Source organism: Neodiprion pinetum, chromosome 4 (assembly GCF_021155775.2).
Source record: "Neodiprion pinetum isolate iyNeoPine1 chromosome 4, iyNeoPine1.2, whole genome shotgun sequence".
Taxonomy (NCBI): Eukaryota; Metazoa; Arthropoda; class Insecta; order Hymenoptera; family Diprionidae; genus Neodiprion; species Neodiprion pinetum.
In genome coordinates, this window is record NC_060235.2 from 26,399,249 (window position 1) to 26,422,197 (window position 22,949).

Genomic DNA, 22,949 nt, shown 5'->3' on the forward strand with positions numbered 1-22,949 from the left:
ATACATGTAAATATATTGCGAACGATTTTACAAAATTTCTTGAAATTGTCAAAATGATGTCTTGTTCTGCCAATTTTCGACTGATGATTATAAATTATTGCTAAAAAATCGAGTCACCTGATTTTACCGAAGAAATTGAAAAATTCTTCATTTTGTCGAAGATAATATATTACAGTCGCGATGCGATTCGAGTTTCGCTCTAAATGTATTCCAATTCCACTTCTGACGGGCTAAATCGGTTCCTGGGAGAAAACATCCTCAGAACTTGACTGCGCGACGGAAAATGGTATTTCAGAAACGTTGCTTCGTATGAAAAAAGAAAAAAGAAAAAAAAAATCGAAGTGATAACTTGTGATAATAACTTGTGGTTAGTCGTGCTATAAAAATGTTAATGTCGACTGTAAAATATTCAGAAGAATAGCGCGACGGGACAATTTATGTTGGCCACATATTTAGCCTAGTGGAATCCGAGTTAATTTTCTTATTCTCTTTGTCTTTCTACTTTTTGTTTTCCACTAATAATATACTTTTTGAATTCCTTACTCGGAAGGACGCGAAGTATGGCTGCAACTTTTTAGACATGTGTTTTTTTTTCAGAATTCACCGTTTTGCGATCCGTCACGATTTGTGAGAATTTTAATCGACACTCAGATATATATCATTGCAGCGCTGGCTGTTTTGTTCAGGAATTAAGTATACATGATACGACCAGCGAGGAAGGGAAACAACTTCTCTCTGTGTTTTCTGCGCCGTATGATAATTATTCGGCTCAATGCAGGGGAACGTTGGCTATTTTAATCCTTTCCATGTGTGCACAGGTATGCCTGTGTTCCATACAGCGTACAATCCCTGTTTCGCCCCTCTCTCGTCGTTAGCAGACTCGCGCTAAACGTCCCCTTCCGCAATTCTCCAGGAATTTCTATGAATTCCCCCCCTGCGGTGTATCCGTTTTGCGTATTTGTTTTATCGAGACGAAGTATGACCGAGGCGTTTAGATCGGGCTTGCATACGTATACACGGACAGCGTGGTTGGTAGTGGTTTTTTTCTTCATCCTTTTCATCGGTCACAAAACCATTCCGACCGACGAGATATTCTCCTTTTATGGGAAAGATGGTAAGAAAATTTCTTATTTAAATAACGGGTGTTAACCGCGTGACTTTTGGCAGAAGTGGTTATGTATACCTATCCGTACACGCCCCGTCATCATCACGGAGCTGATCCGCATTCAAAATCAAACTCGAAGGCTTAAATAACGGGCGAAAAACAAAGCGATCAACACGTGCTCGATTCGATATTATCGACGCCGGTCTCGGCGCAAAGTTGAGAATAAGAACGGAGGTGAGCCCGTGAAATTGTGAGGAGAATCGGAGGGGAAAAAAGATGTTTCATTATCCCGAGGTACAACCTGTACGTGAAAGGCCCTGTATCCACAAGAGCTATTGTACACCCCGTTGACCAGTGTCCATCTCCGCCCGGCTGGTCCCCGGGGACGAGCATGGCAACATGAGGCCCACAGGTGGGGAGATCCTCCGGTCATCGCTCCTGCCCCTCTGCAGGTTAATGTATATAAAGCCCAGAGATCTGTAATCTTGCGGCCAGATCGTTAAGAATGCTGAAGAAGATTGTTCTCGTATTCGCGGCCTTAGCTTTGGCTAAGGCCCAAATTCCCAACGTGGGATGGTGCCCCGATTACCTTCCTATGGCTGGCTTTGACTTGTCCAAGGTGAGTCTTTCCCTACAATATTCCTCCGTCTTATTTTTACCCAACGCTGAACAATGCCGGCTTATTGGCCAAGAACCGAAACGTTTTAGCAATTTTATCGCGAGATAATCGTACGTTGAACATATTTTACCACATTGTTATAATCCCAAACTGCGAAAACCTGTTTAAAAATACGAAAATAATAGATACCGGTATTGTAGGTAAGAGCTTATTGTTAGATGTCGATGCTTCGTTTTGAAACACCTCAAAATGATTGAAGGTTTAGTGGATTCGTTCGATTTTACTCTCCGACGATTTTCAAACACTTTATCTTCGTTGTTCCGGCATCGCCGAATATTCAATTTTACAAGATCGTACCGATGTTGATTGTGATCAACAACTGGCAATATTAAATAGACTAACGAAGTGAAAAAAGAATTTTTTAGTATAGTTTTCTGAATATAATTAACTATCGTGAAATGAAATTGAACGAATCAACGAGATTTTCGAACCAATTATTTGAAGCGATTTGAATCGATGCATCGGTATCAATTTTCCCTACTCTTCAGAGATTATTGTACCTTACGAATTTAATAATTTTACAAATACTCACTATACGACTATCTCGTAATGAAACAAAGTAAATAAGTATCGATTTTTGTCGAACCAACCCCTCAATTTTTGCATCAATGATTTTTAATCCTTCCAGCTAAGGTTGCTCGACAATAATTTTAAACACACTCCATCGCGAGGACTATTCAGAATCTTTTTCATAAGTCAGTACAATACGAATTGAGTGATGTAAAACAATAAGGGGACTTCATTTTTATTCGTTGGCAATAAAAACCTGATAGTAACTGCAGTATATAAGTGAATGATTTGCCATTCCTTGGTAATTAGCTCGGTTAATGCGATGATCTCATGTTATTCGATCCAGTTAGTTTCATTTGAATTTGTCAGAGTCTTTGATCAGTTTAGAAAGAATCTTCTAAATTATGAACTCAAAAACTTTTATTCTGAAAACAACTTGGCAAAAAATATCAACTCTCACCCAAGATGCTCGATAATCTTGGAACCGATCACAATTTTTCCGAAATAATTCTATCGTATAAAGAATTATCTATTCAAATTATTTTCTCCGTTTACATAATTGATGCTTTTCACATAAATAAGTGGATTTCTTTCAGTAGTTGGTCCTGATTTCTACGTAACTGTCCTGTTTTGCTGATAATCAATGTATACGAAAACAAGTTATGCACTAAAACATAAAGTTTTTGAAAGAATAATGAACCTATCAGTGAAAATTACTCTACGTATACTTGATTCTATGAGATCACAGAAACTTGGAGAAGAATTATCGCTGCATGTAATATTCAAATTAATGCGGTTTCTTAACCAGAAGCGGCGGATGTTTGAAGCTGCTTGCGTCACGTTTGTATTAAATATGCAACATTTGAAATTGAATTAATTCGAATCAGTCCTCTTCAAGATTTAATACGTAAAATTCTGACGAACCGGTCTAAGAATTCTAGGACCAAATATACGCGATCAACGAACCGTGTTCGTAAGTTGAAAACAGTTTTGTCGGAGCGTCACTATTGAACACCCGTCAAGGCGGATGTGAATAAAGACGCACTGCTTTGCTTTGGTGCAAGAAATTTAAAAGAAAAAATAACAAATAAAAGTACCAGAGTTAAAGTTAAAAAATAAATCATTGACTATTGACTCTCCTTAAATGTTACCTTTTTATTTTAGTTCTTGGGTGTTTGGTACGAAGCCGAAAGGTACTTTCAACTGAGCGAACTTGTCTCGCGATGTGTCGTTTCAAACTACACCCGAGGATTCGACGGAAAAGTGCGCGTCAGCAACGAGGTTATCAATCGACTGTAAGTGGATTTTAATATTCAGTTTGTGACCGTTAATTCCAATTTCTAACTCGTCTGAACGGCCGTAGGACTGGAATCAAGCGCGTCGTGGAGGGCGAGTTAAAACCCTCGCCAACAAAGGCTGAGGAAGGACGACTCCAGGTCAAATACCCGACCATACCCTTGGCGCCCGAGATGCAATACTCGATACTGGACACCGACTACCGTAATTATGCCGTCCTCTGGAGCTGCTCCAGCCTCGGACTCGCCCACACTCAGAGCGCTTGGCTGATGACCCGACAACGTATCCCAACTACGGAGGTTTTGCAGATGGTAATTTGAAACAGTAATAAGCACAATGTAGGTTTTAGTTTCACGCCGTGCTTGATGAAGTGCAGATATAGTTCGAACTTTTTGGGGAGGTTCATCACCGGTGAAACACGTTTGCTCTTATAATTCGGTCAGCTTTAAAGAAAAATTTGATTTAAGCGTACACGAAGATATTTCCGCAATCAAGGAGTCAACGTTCTTTATTGCGGAAAATCCATTTGACCAATGGGCTGGGGAGATTTTTTTTTTAATTTCAAACGATGGATATGATGGAATCAATGCAAAAAATTTTCAAATTTCGGATCTAGTATTAAAGTTATGAAATTTTTTAAATATCACGTGTATTCTTATGGGAGAACAGCGGCTTTGACTGTGTCACAATAAGATTTCAGTTAGATTTGCTCGAAAACGCACTTTCCTAAGTTTCACGAAACTTTAACGTCAACTTCTTTCCATTAGAACTAAACTCAGCGGTATTTAAATTTTTCATCGAAATTTTGGCATCATCTTCGGCAAAGGTGTTCAGTATCTTCAAAGAAATTTAGACGATGCAGGATTTGACGACGTTGACAGTAAATAAACCAAATCACGTGTACAAAATAAAAATTCGTAAAATAGAAAGTAATATTCGTATTGAATCGAAAATCCGAAATTTTTACGACTTTGTCCGCACCGTAAATTTGACTGTCTAGGCCTACGGCGCTTTGGACAAAAACGGAATCTCGAAGAGGTTCTTCGTGAAGACAGACCAGGCTCAGTGTGCCTACGACCCGGCGCCCACTCCAGCAGTTGAAACTCCGGCTCCAGCCGCTGCTGCAGTTCCAGTCGCAGCCCCAGACGCAGCTCCGATTCCAGTCGTGGCTCCAGCTCCAGCCCCGATCAAAGAGGAAACCGTAGTACCGGAAGCCGGGCTCGAAAAAGCGGTGCACTTAAGGTCGAGCGGAATTCTGCAAGAAGCTGAGCCAGCGAAGGAGATCCCGAAGGAAGAAATCGCTGTCGAGTCGAGTCCAGCCGCGGAGAAACCGGCGGAAGAAGTGCGAGTCGCCGGTGTGGAACCGGCTAAAGAAGCATCGGCCAAACCTATCGCACCGGAAACGGTGCCCGAGGTCATCTTGAAGGTCGCTGAGAACGCGAAGCCGGCCGCAGAGCCGCAACCCGAAGCAGCTCCGATCGCCGAGGAGTCGAAGGTTCACGAAGTCGTCGTGAGTGCCGAGCCGGAAAAGAAGAAGCTCGACGTCGCTGCCGAACCGCAAACGGAACCGGTGCTGAAGGCCGCGGAACCGGTTGTGGCCCAGCCGGCGAAAACCGCGGTCAAACCGGAAGAACCAGCCGCGTTTGAGGAACCGAAGGAAAAACCAGCGGTGACGGTCCCTGTTCTCAAGTCAGCTGAACCAATTCCGGAAGCCGCGCCGGTCACGCAGGAAAAGATAGAAACCCCGGCCGCCGCCGTTCCGCTACCGGAAGCTGCGGCCTTGCCGGCAAAATCGGCCTTGGCCGAACCCGCGAAGGAGGAAAAGCTCGCCGAGGTTCCGGTGGCCGCACCGGAAGCTATTGAAAAGTCCGTGCCGCTTCGGGAGGCCGTAAAGACCGAGTTACCAGCTGCGGAACCGGCGGTGCCGGAAACTCCGATTGCGGTTCCGATTCCGGTGAAGAACCTAGCGGTCGCTTCTGAGGAACCGAAGCCGCAGGTCGTGGCCGAGCCGGCAAAGATCGCGGAACCGAAGCCTTGAAATTGACGCAGCTCGATACCGAATAAATCACCGAATCTGGTACACCGCAAGACTTTAGGCTCATCCCGAAAGGCTGACGATAATTCCGCGCGGCTCGTAGCGGCCGATTTTTACTCTGGACCAGTTCGGAGTTTGAGTCCGGCCAGTCTCGCCGCACAAGTGCCAAATAATTTATTTTCATAAGTTAGGTTTGTATTTATCCAACGATGCAAAAATTCCGTACGTATATTATGTGAAAGATTTGATGGTTAGAGCAAAACAAAAAAAAAAGAAGAAGAAACCAACATAATAATAATAAAAAATTGTAAGTTCATAATGGAAAGATGATTCAAAAATAAAAAAAAAGAATAAAGTGTTACGTAAAATTTTACCTCGAAAATGTTGTTGAAAAAGGTCTACTGGGAGCAGACAACAGTAAATTATTCCATGCCTACATTCCATCCGATGGGTACCCGTATACCTATATATTCGCTTGGAAAAACATTAATCTACGTTTACAGTTACTGCAGTGAATTGAGAGTTTTGAACAATACGTTTTCCTTATTTACATAAGTATGTTATACATTAAAGCGTTTCGCAAATAAAATAATTTGCGACTTTCCGCCGTGGCAACCCCTAAAATATTTGTTTAGGTTGAAAAAAAGATTCTGTAAAAAAATGAGAGTTCTACGTTACGAGGAAGATTGCGCTTACTTGATTTTTCACTTTTTTTATCATATTTTCGAAGTTGTAGAGAATAATGTTGAACGAAAAAATTTTGCTCGTTACTTATATTAATCAAAATGTCAACTTACGTCGTAAAGAAGACCTACACTGATAATATTAAATCTTCGGGTGAAGTTTGACAAGTGTATTTGATGAATTTTTTTTTTATTTAATCTCGCAGAATAGTTATAATTTAATATGAATCGTGATCTTTGGATTAGATATAAATTTCGACAAGGGAATAACAATTGGAATGCTAAATAGCCGTTTCTTCGTAACTTCAAAAGAATGTGAGTGAGATTTTGAGCTTTTTAACGTAAATTTCTGCAACATTTTCGGTTGCAGGCTCGAGGAAAATTTATATCACATCACGCCCCAGCACGTTTCAACATCTTACTTGGAAATTATCGATCACGAAACGAAAATAAAATGTATGTATTATGTAACTATCGGAAAATATTTTTGTACATTCTAGTTCTTTCGCAATTCTTTCTTTTAATCCCGGATGTAAAAAGAATCAATGGTAATAATCGTTGGTCGTGAAAATAACGTACGGCAAGCAGAATTAGTCTCAATAACGGATAAACTGTATAACATGGCCGTATTTCAGTCCTTCAGAATTAGGAACTTTCGGATTTTATTTTAGTTTTATTACCTGCAACGTTGAAATTATCTTGTTTGCGAACAAACGTACATCACGACGGATGTCACGCAGTCGTTTCGACCGAAACTGCATTACTGATTTTCTTTTCCTTTTTGCCTTCCGTGACCGATTTGAAACTTACCGATAATTTTTATTGAAAAATTGACACGATTTCTTGTTGTTTGTGTTTTTGCGCGGTTCCGTTCGATTGAAAATGCTTAGATACTTTGAAGACGGAAAACGTACCTCGACAGATTTTTCTATCACAGTTATCGTCCTGGCAGTTAGTCGTCAAGCCATTTTCCAAATGCATGCCAGGCAAAGTTCTGTTACTTTTCTCGTAATCAAATGTCACAGCACCTGACGCATTATCTCACACTCTGTGCGAAATGTCACATATTGCAATCCTCGGACCGTCCTGATTACCCTACGTGTAGTGTTTCCCGTATCCTTGAAAAACACATTCTCAGGTTCGTGATCGTAAAAGCAGCGCAGTTTACGATTCTCGTGATGTCTTGTGTACTGATAAGAGCGCAATTTTTTATTGTTTTTATTGTTGTTATATATTTATATGCTGCAGATGTGCTATATATAAGGTGAAGAAGAGGAGAATTTGGTCAGTCCGAAACTTGTCAGTCATGCCAATCCCCTGCGGCTTTGCTTGTATTTTGAATTTGATTTTGAGATTTCCTGGAGATCTGCGTCTGATTTTTGCCCAAACTTCGAAAATAATTTGGAATCATTCCTGAAAATGCAGTGGTTTGCGTTACCGTTGCATTTCGTGAGCGGCTCGTTGGCTCAGCTGACAGGTTGGGGTGACTGTCCTACGGTGACCAGTATGACAGATTTTGTGCCGGCTTCGGTAAGTCAAATTTAAAAAAATTCAACACAAATGAAAATGTAATAAAATTCCGTGGGGATTTTCGGGGTGAGCATATAAATGCCGTTTCAAATAAATGTTCTTCTTAAACGGTGTCGGTGGAAAACGTATTCTCAGTGTGATTTCTTTCAAACAATTTTTTAACAGTCGATCGAATTTTAATAAACATACTAACGACGGCAATCACAATGAGCACTGAAATTGTTATTCTTTCTCAGTATATGGGACTTTGGTACGAGTCCTACAGAACCGTCTCTATCTTTGAAGCAGGCGACGTATGTGTCACTGCGACTTATACGCTGAACGATAACGGCACAGTCACAGTCGAGAACAGTGCAACATCAGTTCTGTAAGTGCCGTCTAAAAATACAAATATGACACGTTGGCAGATATTTTTTGAAGTACGAGAACTCGGAAAAAAAAGATGCAACCATTTTTCGAAATCACAATTTGAATATCGCTTATACCAGTAGCATATAACCGTAACCTCAAAGCGAGGGTGAATCTGGTTTAAGTGTTTGCCTACGCGAGATTCTCATTGATTTTACAAACTTTATCGACTACTCGAGCACAATAGCAAAGATTGTCATTTCCCACGGTTTGAAACGATTTCGTCACTCTGAAAGGAAGGGAAACTGTGAAGTACGATTCGCTCACTTCGTACGCACTTTGACCTTTGAGCCTTGATGATTTTTCGAATCAATCGTGCAACGTTCATCACCGACCATAGGACATAAGTTTATCACCACGAACAGATGTAAAATCTGATTTCAAACAAGATTCTTGCAATTGGTTTTCACGCGACTCTCTTCGGCAGCTCTGCTTTCTTCATCCCAATTTTCGATCTCTGTATTGCCACTCTTTTCTACTTTCGCGAAAAATACTCAAAACGACAATGATGTAATGAAAATATTTCTTTACAGCCTGGGAAGTTCTTCAATCACAGGTCTAGCCACGATCGTGGGTGATTCGGATAATGGCATACTGTCCGTCAAATTTTCGTCACTACCGTTCGTCGCGTCATACCAAGTCCTCGACACCGACTACACAAATTGGGCCTCTGTGTTCAGCTGTACGAAGTTTGGACTTTTCAAGTAAGCACTGATCTTTCATCATTGTATAGTTATTTTTCATATACCTTCGTATGAATGGTCAAAATTTATTCCTATGAGACTGCAGGTTAATTTCGATTAAATATGGAGGTGAATATATAGTCAAAACTAACGTGAAGTAAGCCGAAACAAAATGTTGCTTGCATATAACGTCATTTATAATGAGCCGTTGTTGATTCCTTTTTCTTCCCAGCCTCCAATTCTATTGGGTTTTGACTCGGGCACAAAGCCCCTTAGCATCAATATTGGATGAAGCTTTTGCAGTTTATACGACCAACGGTTTGAAGACGAAGTATTTGGCTCAAACGAATCAAACGGGTTGTTAGAATTAGTAATCACGATGATTATCGCAAAACAACTTCATCAAAATACTATTTACTATGTCTAATCCAGAGTGTAACTGTTACTCTTAAGGTGTGTTACTTTTCTTAATAATTAGCACAAGTGATCTTACTACACATGTAGCGATTTCGGTGAATAATATAAAATGAATAGACCGTTTTCGTCTCTTGAGCACCCGATGTAAGAATGTGTGTAGCTGAATGTTCACATGTTGGACTCTTAATGATATGCACATCCGCATATCATTTATTAGACGGCTTTGGCCGTCTTGCGTGGCTTCCCATCGGAAGCGTAAAAGTCCAACATGTAAACATTCAGCTACACACATTCTTACATCGGGTGCTCAAGAGACGAAAACGTTCTATTCACAAATACCAAGCACAAGAAAACAAACTTGAACTCATTGGTGAAGAGAGAAGTTAACGACAACAGAGTCAAGCATCTCTAGACGTCAGGTTCGATTCCTGGCTCCGTCGTTAATTTTTCGAAATCACCAGTTTTTCGAATTTATATCTCCCGATAATACAAAATCATTGGGGTTGTTGTACATGCGGTCTTGAATTTCATTTCTACTCATACCAGCTCGTCATAGAAGTTTGGAAACTTACTGATCAGTGAAAAGAGCTATTTATGTGTCATAATTTTGAAGATTCAAAGATTGTGAAAATTGTTAGTTAGTCGACAGACGAACGGCTAAATGGTTCGAATTTTACAAAAAAGCTGTAAATAGAAACGATATCCAACGCAAGACTCCCAAATACAGGATGGCCAGTTCTATAAGACTAACTTTCACAAAGTTTCAACGTGTACAAAATTAGTAGTAAATATTTCAAAAAATTGAATATGAGTACATTCGCTTATTTATTGTACACAGACTCACCAGTTGTTAGAATAGACCTTTTCGAAATAATCGAATCCTTATGTCTGGTGAAACTACGCGTCAACTTGCAAAGAAGATTTCCGAAATTACTGTTTCGCAAATATTGAGAGTAAGAAGTACCTTGTTTGGAGAGATAGCGCTATATGTGGATCATTGACGTAGGATCCGTGAGTCAGTGATGACAGCCAGGAGTGAGTAAAGCGGGATGATGATGACAGATAGTTGATTAACGAACGAAAGATATGCTTCACTAACACACACGATAGGAACCGTATCGCTAGAGATCCGAACGACAACTGGGTCCGGGGAAGATAGGAAATGCACATACACAATACACAGACAGGATTTCAAAACAGTGGATAATTGTACATAAGATACAGAGCTGATTTGTTTTGAGTCGCGACACGGGCAGGTAAACATCGCACGCGAGTGTGAGTACGCATGTGAGGGTGGTTTCAGATAGTGAGTGAAATGAGAACGTGATCGGTGCGAAATACTTTCGTTCAAACTTACGCGTCGCTACTTTGCCGAAACATGCCCGATTTATTTATTCGCGTATTGCAGCTCAATTTTTCATTACTTTTATTCAAAAAATCTGCATAAATATTTGTAATTCAAAATTCAGTGCAAACATTCGAGTTCTCTGATTTATGAGTTATCATCTTCGCTTCCAAAGATGTAACCACGAGAGAATAACGTGTGCGTCAAATTGTAAAACCAGAATGTTTTAGAATTAAAAAATCTGGGTTCTTTAAACTAATATTCAAGTCTTACTTTTCATCCCCTATTGTGATGCAGGAAAAGTGTTGGTTCCGGTGCGAAATAACGATTTCCAATTTCGATAAATCCTATAGTCTACACACCATTAGTATTCAAAAAACAGGTTTTCAGAAAAATTTCGGTTTGTCTGTCCCGATAAACTCCCACGATAATTCCGGAACCGGTTTGATGAGAAAATCTGCAATTCATACGAGATCACATTTAAATTATAGGCATTCAAAATTGCTATGTGCCGGTTTTTTTTCTGACCGCATGATTCTACCAAAGAATGCATAAAACTCGAAGGGCTCCGACACAGATCATGCAATGTTCATAAAAAATGTTCCAAAAACTGCTGTAAATGACATGAAATAATGCGATGGGATACAATTTCATAAAAAGTAAAGGAACCGTTACATGAAAAAAAAGACGTATCAACGACAAAGATTCTGTCTTCGAAAAGTAAATCTGTTTTAAGTATTACCTCCTCAGTGTTTTCGTCGATTATAAATAACGTGCTGTCGAGATTGTGACGATCACTACGAACTTGCATCTTTCTTTCTTATGGCTTATTTTAACTATGCATACCTAATATCACTGAGAGCAGAGAACTCTTAATCGGTAATTTGTGGCCACTATAACGATATCCTTATATATACTGTGTTGGATTTTGAACACTCCCTATACCTACGTTACAAATCACTGATTCGTCGACAACTGTTTGCATGTGACGATTTTCACAGCTCAAAGTTTGACAAGATTACTAATTTGTCTTATAAGTCAATTAATCTATTGTAAAACGATAAACATAAATTACGTCATTTCGATTTTTATTAGCGAAACACTAATTTTAGTAATGTTTCTTCTGAAAAGTTATCAGTGATTTTGAACGTTCAACGAAGATGTGTTGTCAAATAATTTGCGCTGGAATAGCACACTATTCATTCAAACGCGACTGAGTGAGTCGGTAGCCATAAAAAGATCGACTGAGGATCTAGCCTTCCAATCTGTTTTACCCACTGAACAATTTACGAATTTAGTCCGCAAAGGAATAAGTCCCTGCCCAGCCGACTATGGAAAAGGAAATTGATCTACAAACGTGGTCAGTGTCTACGAATGGAAAATCGTTAACTCGCCGTACCAACCGAGGCGAAAAGATTTCAAAGCTGTGCCGATAACACAAGTAAAGATTCACATCAACAAATGAGCAGTGGCTGAATTGGATGAGAATCTAGGGCTTGCAGAAAACGGATAAAATAAAGTGTGTATCATCTTGGTATATATTCTGTCTATATCGAAAAATTCATTATGGACATTTTGTTGACTTTGACTACCGTAAAATTTCATTTTTAACTAATAAGGAGCTCAAACGTTTAATCTTTACCGTATAGAGGATGTTATTGCGATCAATTCAATAACTTTACTTATTGCCATCGTGCCAAAAGCAATTTATATACTTTGTGTATGCCTATGATTGAATATTGTATTCATATATTCGTTTATTATTCAACTTTTTCGATCGAGGCTGATCAGGATCGAAACCTCAGGTTCATACAAGACTAAGCAATACAAAATGTAGCTTTCGTTGCCCATTCTCTGGCGTTAAGCGGTAAGTTTCACAGAGAACTCTCGGTATCTCGAGAACGATTTGATCGATTTTGGATCTGATGTTTTTGAATAGTTTATTTTTTTCTTCGAACCAGGTTGGGTAGATCAATTTCTCTTTTCTCTCTTAATGCTGGCTGGTCAAAATTGAAGCTCGATGTTTCGGTCAACTACCCGCCATTCTTTACGCCGCGAAAAACATTTTTAATTATGAGAAAATATTTGGGATCAAGATCAAAGGGACACACTGTCCAAAGATATTATCCCCGCAATTGAAGTAAATCGGTCGAGCTTCTCGCGCGATGTAGTGTTCACCACAAACCGTGTCACCAGAACGCATCGATGACGTTAGCTGGAATAACAACTTTTTGTGTTTGTGAATTGCCATGCGGAGATTTGTAAATATACCAGATATAATCCAATTTAGCAAATAAGAAAAATCAATTTAAATGAACAGTTATTGAAATGGAAATTCTCAAAATTTAATAGTTTGTATTAGGCAAATAGAGAACATTTTTAAGCACGTCCAAAAATACTTCAAAATTTTAGGCGCTGGATAACGACTTAAATAGTTAAGATGACTAATATTTTGTTTTACCTGGGATTGTAATTCCGAAATCTTCAACAATGGATTAGTTTACAGCTATCTTCCATTTCATACTCAAACTTTTTTCTTATTCAATTATGATCTTTTTGTTGATGAAATACTTAAAGATACATTAAAAGTACAATCTGGTTAAAAAAATATTCACCCACAGGCAGTCAAGTTCCTTATTTTATAAAAAATAAAAATAACCATGGGTTGAAAATAGTAAAATAACGCTTTGACCGTGCGAAATTGAAAAATTCGACTTCAGCGGTTTGCATATAATTTTTCCCTGCGCGGCTGCGGAGAGACCTGATTCAATGAAATTAGTCGAACGTTGAGCTTTGCCTATTGAGATAATAATTCAATTGTGTACTCCCATTAAAGTTATTGTAATATTTAAGAGATGTTGCATTATGTACCGTTCAAATTCGATTTACACATCTTTATAGGAAATATGACGAGCTTTTTTACAATTAATCAACTGAACAGAACGTTTTTCTTTTGCCAGCAAAGATGTTCCAAAACTGTTATGTTTTTATTTATTTATTTTTTTTCTTTAAAGTGAGTAGTTTTTTCAAGAGAGGATAAATGGATTTTGAAACGCGAATATTAAATAACCCCTACCGTCAATTCTCGCTCTTCTCTCTATGCCATATAAATTTACTAGAATTCACGGTGATGTGGTATTTCGCATATCACGTAACATATATTAGTGCAGTAACATCTTAATCAAACACACTCTATAACGTGTACCATAAAATGCAAATACGCCATGTGAATTTACCTTCTTAAAACATTACACAAACGTGCAAATTTGCACTTTTTTTTTTTGACAGCTGTATCCTGCTGTTTGATAGTACATAAATTTGAGAACAACAGTCACACAGTTGGACGAAGCGTTTCATCCGGGATTAACCGCGATTTTACACAGATATATCCATGAAGGTGGTTCAGCGTAATACCCGTATTTAAAATCTTGCAGAATCATGAATATAGCCGGTATTGTTTGACCTTTTAAAACGCCGCAATTATCTCACGTTTACTTTTACACACGTTTTCGTATCGTCACCTTGGCAGGAGATGTTCGTTCTCACTTTAGAAAATATCTATGATCTTATCGTTCAAGGCAATCATCTTCTTTTCATTTCCTTCTTTCGTTTCCTCTGAACACCGCGTTATCTGGGTTGAAGAATCCAAAGGTCAACAAAGCGTTTCAGTACAACTTGTAGGCAAAAACATGAGAAGTTTGAATTTCTTCGTTGCGTTTTTGATAGTTTAAATCCTGCGATAAATTCATCCTTTGATGAATTTATAACCGATGTCAGTTTGAATTAAAATAAAATGTACCGACAAATACTATTTCTTAATTAATTTTCCAAAACCCTCAGTTTCGCTCACCCAGCCGCTGTTTAACACAAATGAAACAGACCGCAATAAAAAGTTATTTCTAATCCATTTAATCAGATGTCACATTCGTGCTATTGTTTGCTAATCGTGATCTACTCTACAAACAAATAATGAACTTCAACCTTTCGCTAAAGGTATGCGTAGAGAAACATCACGAACCGCATGAAATTGTCCACAATTTTCCTAAGGCAATCTATTCATACTATTCTTGCTAATTTTCCTATCGAAAACAAAACGAATTAACTTAATATTAAGATAGTATAAATTCAATCGTTAAAGTTCGCTTACTATTGCGAAAATCGAAATCTCAAATTCTAGATCAGCTTGTCTGAAAGTCATCGAAAGTTGTTTAAGGTCGCTTGTATTTCACATTAAAACTGTGATCGTGGTGTTCGTCCTTTGATTTTGCAATTCGAAATAATTATTTGAACGATCATATAGCTCGATATTTATACCGATGCATGTTCAATCTCTAGCCATCTAACTCCCGAATTAATCTCGATACTCCTATACTAAAAACTTCTTACAAAAAAAAAAATGAATGTTTCTTACATTTTCACAGATACGGTATAAAGTTTGCAAAAAAAAAAAATACCTACAATAACTGAAAAGGCAGATCTACACCACGATCCAACACCGGAAATTAGTATCTGTCCATGACTCATCCCCGAGGTCCAAAACGCAGAGCGGCAGGACGTTTGTCAAGCATACCAATGACGTGCAGTCACCGTAAATAGTGATCGAGGAACCGAAGAAAACGTAAAAGGAAAAAAAAATGAGGAGAGACAAGAAGAATGTCAAACCCGTCCAAAACGCGTGTTACAAGCAATTCCGCAGACGGGGTAAGTGGCGAAACGCGATGCGGAAAACTGTCAACGACCGAGTAAAAATTTGAAAACTAACAAGGAGAACGTGACGTAATTCGAGAGCCGGGTTACACACAGTGGGATAACAGAACCGCGGACGTGATCTGAAAAAGTGGCAAAAATTTGGTTACCTTGTTTGTTTTTTTCTTTTTTCATTTTTTTTTCTCTTTCTTCCTCTCCTTGCACACTTTATCACAACCCCGCGTTCCGAGAGAGACGGAATGGCTACTGTACGCCGGGTGTCATTGGTCGAATGTGGATTTGTGTCGAGAAGGGTTCCTTGAACCGCGGCGTCCCGTTACTGACCCACTATCGGACCCAGTGCGCCGAGAAAGACGCGTCTCCGACACAACAAATAAGTGTCGACCGCGTTACTGGTCACATGCTCGGCCCGCGGTCACTGTCAGACGACCCACGGCTCGCGGAGGAAGTCCATCTCTTGGCCATTCTCGCTCTACCCCAGCGTCCGGTGCCATTTACCTGTTCACGCCTAAGCGTGTATCATTAGTCATTAGAGATACGAGTCTGGAACGGTGAGTTTAACGCATATTCAAACACATATTTCACCTTCTCGTTAATTGAATACGTTGACGAGAGATCGTCCTTTGGGAATACCCTTCTTTCCGGTTATATCGTACGTACAGTTGTTTTTTTTTTTTTTTTTCGACGTGTTCTGATTTTTATCAAACGACAAGAACATTTTTTTTTTAAATCCAATCTGCACTCCGTATTTGGGCTCATTCACCAAATTTCTACCAGATTTTTAGGATCGAATTGTGTATAGTTTACGGAATGTCTGTTTTTTTACACAAAAAAATGAATATAAACAACGCATTGTTTTCGCCTTCCCATTTATGGGAGTGATTGAGTAAAAATATTGAAGTACCTACGTTTTTTTTTGTAGTTTCTACAGATGTACCTTGAAATGAATTTCATACTACACAGAAGAGATGAAACTTTTTGACACAAAAAAAAAAAAAAATCAGGTCATATTTTTGTTTCCGAGGGCAGAGGGTGTTGAAAATCTTAAGAAAATAATCGTTCAATTCGGCAAAGCGATAAGATTTGTCAACCGCGTGTTTCTTATTATTGGTAATGCCTGAAAATTGAAAGACTTTCATACCTTATAATTTACACTGTAACGTATCCGAATCTCAGCCATATCGAATTTCTTACTACGAACAAAAAGCTGGCTAGATAGCCAAGAAGCAACATATTACAGTAATATTTTTATATTTATATTTATATTTTATATCTGGTACAAAAAAATTCTGTAGAGATGCAGAAGCATCTGTACATAGAACCAGAAGTACATCTAGTATAGAAAATGAACATTATGAAAATACAAAAAAAATTATTACTTGTTGTCTATACTGCTTAACAAAGTGATAGGAACCAAAATTACACATAAAAGTACATAGTTATTAAAGTAAGGACTAGTAATTTGAGGAAATAATCCAACATTTCAGTTTCTTCCTCAAGGTTTTTTGCTTACACTCTAATGACTTTAGGCAGTTAGGTAATAGATTATAATACTTGATTGCGACAGAGTATGCATTTTTAGTGCTAATTGTCTTATGAATCTTAGGTAGAGTTAGGAGATTAGATCTCGTTTTCATCTGTAATTGACTATTAAATAGTAGATTTTTGCATTCATTATAATAATACATTATTGCACTAACAATAAAGGATTCGTTAATATTAAGGGGAGCAGAGACATCTTTGCACGACACTAGGAAATTTATTAATCTTTTTTGTATATTAAGTAACGGTTTTACAGCATTGTTGTACGCACCTCCCCACGCTATTAATCCATAATTAATTATACTCTCAAATAATCCATGATATATAGTTTTTAATATTACAGGCTTTAGACTTTTGCTTAGTTTAAAGAACAGAAAAGAGAAATACCTTATTTTTTTAGTTTGTTCATTTACATGTATATTCCATTTCTTATTTGAATCAAAGAAGATCCCCAGGTATTTACAATTTTCAACTCTACTGAGCTCTCTGCCGTTTATGTATAGATGATAGTTTTTGGGTACACTGTCACTATAGCTTCCAAAGGTGATATAAGTTGTCTTATCAATGTTCAAGGAAAGTTGATTAACTTTTAACCAAATGTCCAGTTTATTTAACCAGTTATTTAGAGTTACGTTCAGTTCAGTCCAATTTCTATCTGAACATAATACGGCAGTGTCATCCGCGTATGCTACAAGAGCATTTGGAGGTAAAACATCAAAAATATCATCTATGTACATGATAAACAACAGGGGACCCAGTATCGTACCTTGAGGGACACCAACTTTCACCATCTTAGTTTCACTTGTGCAGTTATTAATCTTAACACATTGTTCTCTATTAGTTAAATAATTCGTTAATAATTGATGAGGAATACCTCTTATTCCACGTCTCCATAGTTTATCTAATAGTATCTTGTGGTTAACAGTGTCAAATGCCTTTGCAAGATCTAGGAAAACAAGTACAGTTGGCAGGTTAATCCTGGCCAACAATTATTTCTGTGTATATTCGGAGACTTTTACGCAAAACAACTCGAGTTATTTCTTACTCGTATATGCGTCATGCATTCTTCCGTAGTTATTCTTTTTCACTCTTTTAGTCTTCAAATTGGTTTAAATATTCTTTTCCGGGAAAAAAGATTACTTCTATATCTTTCTCGCTGATAAGCGGAATATGTTTGAATCGCATTCAATGAATTGGGATTCAAATATGCATAGAAATTTAGAAACTTGTAGAATTGCTAAGGAACATTATTCAATTGAGAGTGAAAACGGAGCGATGTATCCAATGAAACCAAAGTGCTTAATCTCAGCCACTCGCTTCACAATTAACCGTAAGTTATTCCAGAAGTCCAAGGTGAAAAAAATTTGATTTCTTATAGTTACAAGAAAATTCTAATAAAACGGGTGTATTGTTATAATAATGGTTTGAATATTGTTGGAATTACAAAAAAATGTACTTTTTAGTGTAATTATTACTGCAGAATTTCAAAATTGACCTCATTAAGAACCGGTCTAATAATTAAATTAAAAAGTTGCATGCAGCAAATTTTCTTGTACGTCCAACAATATATAAACGGTCATTGTGCAAACGATGAGAATTTTAGTCGAATTTTCTCGCAAGCGTAACGAATGAAATCTTTATCATTGCCAGTGCACGTAACTGAAACTGTATTGCCAAATCCGAAGTTCTGAATGTAACGCATTCTATCATTGCATTTACGATAGAAGCCCACATGAGCAGGAGTAAAGTTGCGAAATTTTTTCACAGAGCTATCGCCGAGAAATGATATCGACGATGTTGTATTTATCTAGCAAAAATACATTTGTACACATACATTATGTTGCTCTACCTTGAACACTTAACATCCTTATGTAATCACTTTTTCACTCAACAAGTATATATACTAGTTGAAAAAGCATCGCGAGTCAGTCCAACGTTTGCCTTGTCCGACGTCACATCGAACCTTTAACTCAGAATTCGCGTCTACTTCAGAAAAGTGAGTCTTCAACGGGTTTTTACACTTTTATACCATAATTGGAGGTTCAAATTAGGCTTAGATTTTTGCGTCACGTGGATAGATTGTATCGGTATTTATTATTGAGCCGAATGGCAAACGACCAGTAAATGGAAGAACCTTGGTACAGTAACTGGAGAGTTTATTCGTAAATAAAACTTCTGGCCAAGGCTGGAAGTTCAGAAAACATGAGCTAATGACCATTTTTGAAACACTAATCTTCTGGTCGATATACTCGTATCAATGCCCCCAAACTTCGATTGCGTAAGACTTTCGCTCATCTACCATTTGACCCGAGGAGAAAAATTTCTGTCCATCTCTCGTGTAGAAAGGAAATGTGATCAATAACCGTCAGCCTTTGAACCTTGCCAGACGTTTCAGAATGCTTGAAACTCTCGATAGAAGTCCGTTGATGAGCGACGTTCAAGAATGTGATTTGATTTCCAGATAAAAAATGCTGTGGATTACCCTGGTCTTATTCTTTGTTGGTGGTTCCTTGGCGCAGGTTCCATTTCTGGGTGTCTGTCCAGCCGTTGAGACTGTACCGGAATTCGATGCTGCGAGGGTAAGATGTTCTGAAAATTTCAAGTACCGACTTGTGATTGCCACTGTAGTTTGATGGTGCGAGTTTGAGGCGAGCAAATCTGTAAATACATGCGTTATTATACACTCCACACGGTGCGGCACTTGGCTTTTAGAAAGTTGTACTGAATTCACAACCAAGCATCGCATTACCGAATGACCGCATATTGTATGTTTACTGTTAAATTCCGTATCGATACAGCGTTCCAACCGCCTGACGTGTAAGTTCCGCTTGCGGAATGTTATGCGAAATTTTCCCAAGAACTTGACGGAGGCTGAGAGGTAAATCCTGGGCATCGTTATAATATTTATGACGCTGTGCGTTTCTTTGATTATGAACGGCGCACTTACAATGTGCAATTTGGCGTGGAAGTGCATGCCTTGAATAATTGTTCACTGCCTTAGGGGGTTCAGGTTTCCAGATGAAATGACGATGTACTGTTGAACTTGACAGGTTTAATCGCTGTACGGGAATCAGGTAATGAAAAACAGGCATAATACGCAACGGTGAAGGCATCAGCGTAATTCTATGAAGTGTTATAATAGTTCTACTCTTCCAATCCACTAACGAATGTGTGGCCATTATAACCCCAGGGGCCACCGTTGGTTCTGCATTCAAAGGAACCCTAGGTTCTTTCTAACATGAACCAAACGAACCTCGAATATATTTCATTGAAAATAATATTTGATGAACTCGCAATGACGATGCGAACAATAAACAGTGCGATGGTAGGATAAATAAACTTCTTTCCTGTTTCAGTACATGGGAAAATGGTACGAAGCCGAAAAGTACTTCGCCCTGTTTCAATTCGGTGGTAAGTGCGTGACAGCGAACTACGCACTCAGTGAAAATGGATCCGTCAAGATCCGGAATAGTCAGATATCATCCATGTGAGTATCGTGCTCGTGTAAATATACCAACCTATGTGGGAGAAAGTGTTTTTAGATTGTTAACGTATGAAATTTTCTACATTATGCATGTTTGAGAAAACACTCATCATTAGCCTTTTGCGTTGTTTCAAGTGATAGGTTTCTAAAAACGCTCGTGCGTTCTTATAGTTTGATTATACTGCTGACAAATTTCAAATTTCTATCAGATTTTCTTTTTCACGTTGCATCTTTGTTTTAGAATGAATCAGAATTCAAAGCATTACTGCACTTTACACGTAAGGCGTAATTCTTACTTTGATAATTACAACTTCTCTATTTAATTCTACGATTTGGAATATTAATTATAAGTTGGTGTTTTAGCAAATCGTGTTAATAAAACATCCAGTAATTCTTGCAGCAAATAAAGGCATGCATCTCAGTATTCAATCCCTCCGTTACGTGGCAGTATTTAAAGTTTATTTTTGCAATAACACTTATTTTGTGGAATGCAACAAAAATTACAGATTTCTACTTCATCATGAAATTTCCATTTATTACCAATGTTGCCCTTGATTTCCAATGATTTCCGATCGTTGTAGGCGACTTTCAGCAATTTCCAGATTGGATAAGATCACAGGAATTTTCACAACCATTCCCTGGAAACCACCTAGAATGCTGGGAAATCATTGGAAATCAAGGAAAATTCCTTGGTACACTAGAAATTAACGAAGACAAATGATGAGATATAAATCAGTGGAATGATAATGAATTGAAACCGATTGGCGTTTACCATCAAAACTTACAACAATTTCCATGATTTCCAACACTTGCTTCACAGTTTCTTCGTCGCTGTCAACTTCATGGCTTCAACTGATCGGCGTTGATTTCCAACAATTTCAGTCATGTCGATTGATTTCACTTTATTTTAAAAAATATTTCAGTTACTCGAATTCCTTTGATTTACAATTTAATTTCCAAGTATTAAATCTATGGCATCTTCGAGTAAATGACCCGAATCGACTTATTCTTATCCAGAACCGGAGTTGCCTCCAGTCTCGACGGTATAGGCCGACTCATCGGCAGGTCAGATGACGCAAAATTGACAATCACATTTCCTTCGCTTCCGGTTGGAATAGACGCGCCATATTGGATCCTCGACACCGACTACGACAATTGGGCTGTCGTATGGAGTTGCACGAATTTCGGTGTCTTCAGGTAATTATCGCTCGATAAATTCCCTTTAATCAACTTAAATTATTTGAACGAATGTCTTCAATTTGCAAAGAAAATCATTTTTTCAATCCTTGATAGAACATGCTCTGTGCTAATCTCGGTTTTGTTTCCTACAGCGTCCGCTATTCTTGGATTTTAACGAGGGAGCGAAACCCGTCAGTCGCGGTTTTGGAAGAGGCGTATCGAGCGATCGACAGGAACAAGATAAGCAGAGCGTATTTCCTCAGAACGGATCAAAAGAATTGTCCAGCGATGTATTAGTCGCGATAGATCGTAATCACGCATTCCCGCGGACATCATCACTCGTCATTTGCGTAGATTAAAGTGTGATAAGTCTCATTTTCGATATAGAAGGAAGCGACAAATTTATTTATTAACTGCCACCCTGTTTTGGTGTAAGAAATTAATCCATAAAGTTTATAAATAATGTAAATTGATCTCAAGTGACCAAAATATTCGCATTTCGTATCACTTCCGCTAGGAATTTCTTCGATCGTAATCATCTGTACAATATATAATACATACGTTCATATAAAACGACAATTTACCGCGGTGTATTTATTATTAGAATGATAATCAAATAAATGTAAACACCTTATGGGTTCTTATTGTAGATTTTCACCTCACTAACGAACCGAACAAACTGCCTCAGAGTTCACTAAAAATTATCAGAAATTAGTACTCGGCTGAGGAAATTTCCTAATAAAAAATAAGAACTTGAAATATTTCGTCCAGATAACCGTGTTCAAACTTTATGCGACGCGGACGGTTCATAAACTTATCGAATTGAATTTTACCGTCTTTTACCGGTTCTGACAACCTGTTTCAACTCACCATCGCAACGTGTGAGATTATCAGATTTTATCAATCGTTGTACATCAGTTTTGTACTGAAAATTTACTTCATAAGAAATAACTCCATATTAGGCTGACTCATTTTATACTTATATTGTAAGATGTTTTTTCGTCGTCCGCCTGAAAACTCGGTGCAAAATTTAGCAAAAAAAAGAAAACGTTCTTGCAAGGAAAGAAGTTGATATCAAAATGGTTTTATTACCTTTATCTTAACGGCAATAATCCAAGTTTTGAAGGATTTCTCAACGAACTCACAATAAGAATTTTAAGCATATCAATTAAAGAAGAAACTGAACATCCTGGTTACGTTTTGTACTTTGGAAGATATTTTATTTAATGAATTTGAAAACAAAGTTTTATCGTAGTATGTAATATTATACAAGTGAATATCTTAAAAACTTATATGCTTGAATTGCATTTATCACGCCGTTCTGGCGATAAAGTTAGTATGAAAAT

At 38.1% G+C, this 22,949-nt stretch overlaps 3 protein-coding genes across 6 annotated transcripts; all 3 read left to right on the top strand.

Moving 5' to 3' along the window:
• Positions 1–1,563: 1,563 nt before the first annotated feature.
• Positions 1,564–6,007, top strand: LOC124217823 (magnetosome-associated protein MamJ-like). The gene is made up of 4 exons (XM_046623913.2): positions 1,564–1,724; positions 3,459–3,589; positions 3,658–3,901; positions 4,591–6,007. Exons 1-4 carry the CDS (start codon positions 1,611–1,613, stop codon positions 5,626–5,628), a joined length of 1,527 nt encoding a protein of 508 aa, XP_046479869.1. The 5' UTR covers positions 1,564–1,610; the 3' UTR covers positions 5,629–6,007.
• Positions 6,008–7,584: 1,577 nt separating this feature from the next.
• On the top strand, positions 7,585–10,152 carry LOC124217827 (apolipoprotein D-like). The gene is made up of 4 exons (XM_046623919.2): positions 7,585–7,838; positions 8,075–8,205; positions 8,780–8,950; positions 9,162–10,152. The coding sequence occupies exons 1-4, from the start codon at positions 7,728–7,730 to the stop codon at positions 9,292–9,294; spliced, it is 546 nt and encodes a 181-aa protein (XP_046479875.1). The 5' UTR covers positions 7,585–7,727; the 3' UTR covers positions 9,295–10,152.
• Positions 10,153–15,147: 4,995 nt separating this feature from the next.
• On the top strand, positions 15,148–22,247 carry LOC124217825 (apolipoprotein D-like). 4 transcript variants are annotated; one of them, XM_046623918.1, is made up of 5 exons: positions 15,148–15,392; positions 19,402–19,519; positions 20,297–20,427; positions 21,442–21,621; positions 21,756–22,247. In XM_046623918.1, exons 2-5 carry the CDS (start codon positions 19,409–19,411, stop codon positions 21,898–21,900), a joined length of 567 nt encoding a protein of 188 aa, XP_046479874.1. In that variant the 5' UTR covers positions 15,148–15,392; positions 19,402–19,408; the 3' UTR covers positions 21,901–22,247. The 4 variants fall into 4 exon arrangements, with proteins under 4 accessions (XP_046479874.1, XP_046479872.1, XP_046479871.1 ...); XM_046623916.2 differs by lacking the exon at positions 15,148–15,392 and adding an exon at positions 15,651–15,949; XM_046623915.1 differs by lacking the exon at positions 15,148–15,392 and adding an exon at positions 18,779–18,936.
• Positions 22,248–22,949: the final 702 nt, after the last annotated feature.

Excerpts from the sequence above, each read along its gene's own strand:
- LOC124217825 (XM_046623918.1), top strand. The coding sequence starts at position 19,409 with ATGCTGTGGATTACCCTGGTCTTATTCTTTGTTGGTGGTTCCTTGGCG. Across the intron at positions 20,428-21,441 it reads AATAGTCAGATATCATCCAT|AACCGGAGTTGCCTCCAGTC; the intron begins GTGAGTATCGTG and ends ATTCTTATCCAG. Across the intron at positions 21,622-21,755 it reads ACGAATTTCGGTGTCTTCAG|CGTCCGCTATTCTTGGATTT; the intron begins GTAATTATCGCT and ends TGTTTCCTACAG.
- LOC124217823 (XM_046623913.2), top strand. The coding sequence starts at position 1,611 with ATGCTGAAGAAGATTGTTCTCGTATTCGCGGCCTTAGCTTTGGCTAAG. Across the intron at positions 3,590-3,657 it reads AACGAGGTTATCAATCGACT|GACTGGAATCAAGCGCGTCG; the intron begins GTAAGTGGATTT and ends GAACGGCCGTAG. Across the intron at positions 3,902-4,590 it reads CTACGGAGGTTTTGCAGATG|GCCTACGGCGCTTTGGACAA; the intron begins GTAATTTGAAAC and ends TTGACTGTCTAG.
- LOC124217827 (XM_046623919.2), top strand. The coding sequence starts at position 7,728 with ATGCAGTGGTTTGCGTTACCGTTGCATTTCGTGAGCGGCTCGTTGGCT. Across the intron at positions 7,839-8,074 it reads CAGATTTTGTGCCGGCTTCG|TATATGGGACTTTGGTACGA; the intron begins GTAAGTCAAATT and ends ATTCTTTCTCAG. Across the intron at positions 8,206-8,779 it reads AACAGTGCAACATCAGTTCT|CCTGGGAAGTTCTTCAATCA; the intron begins GTAAGTGCCGTC and ends ATTTCTTTACAG.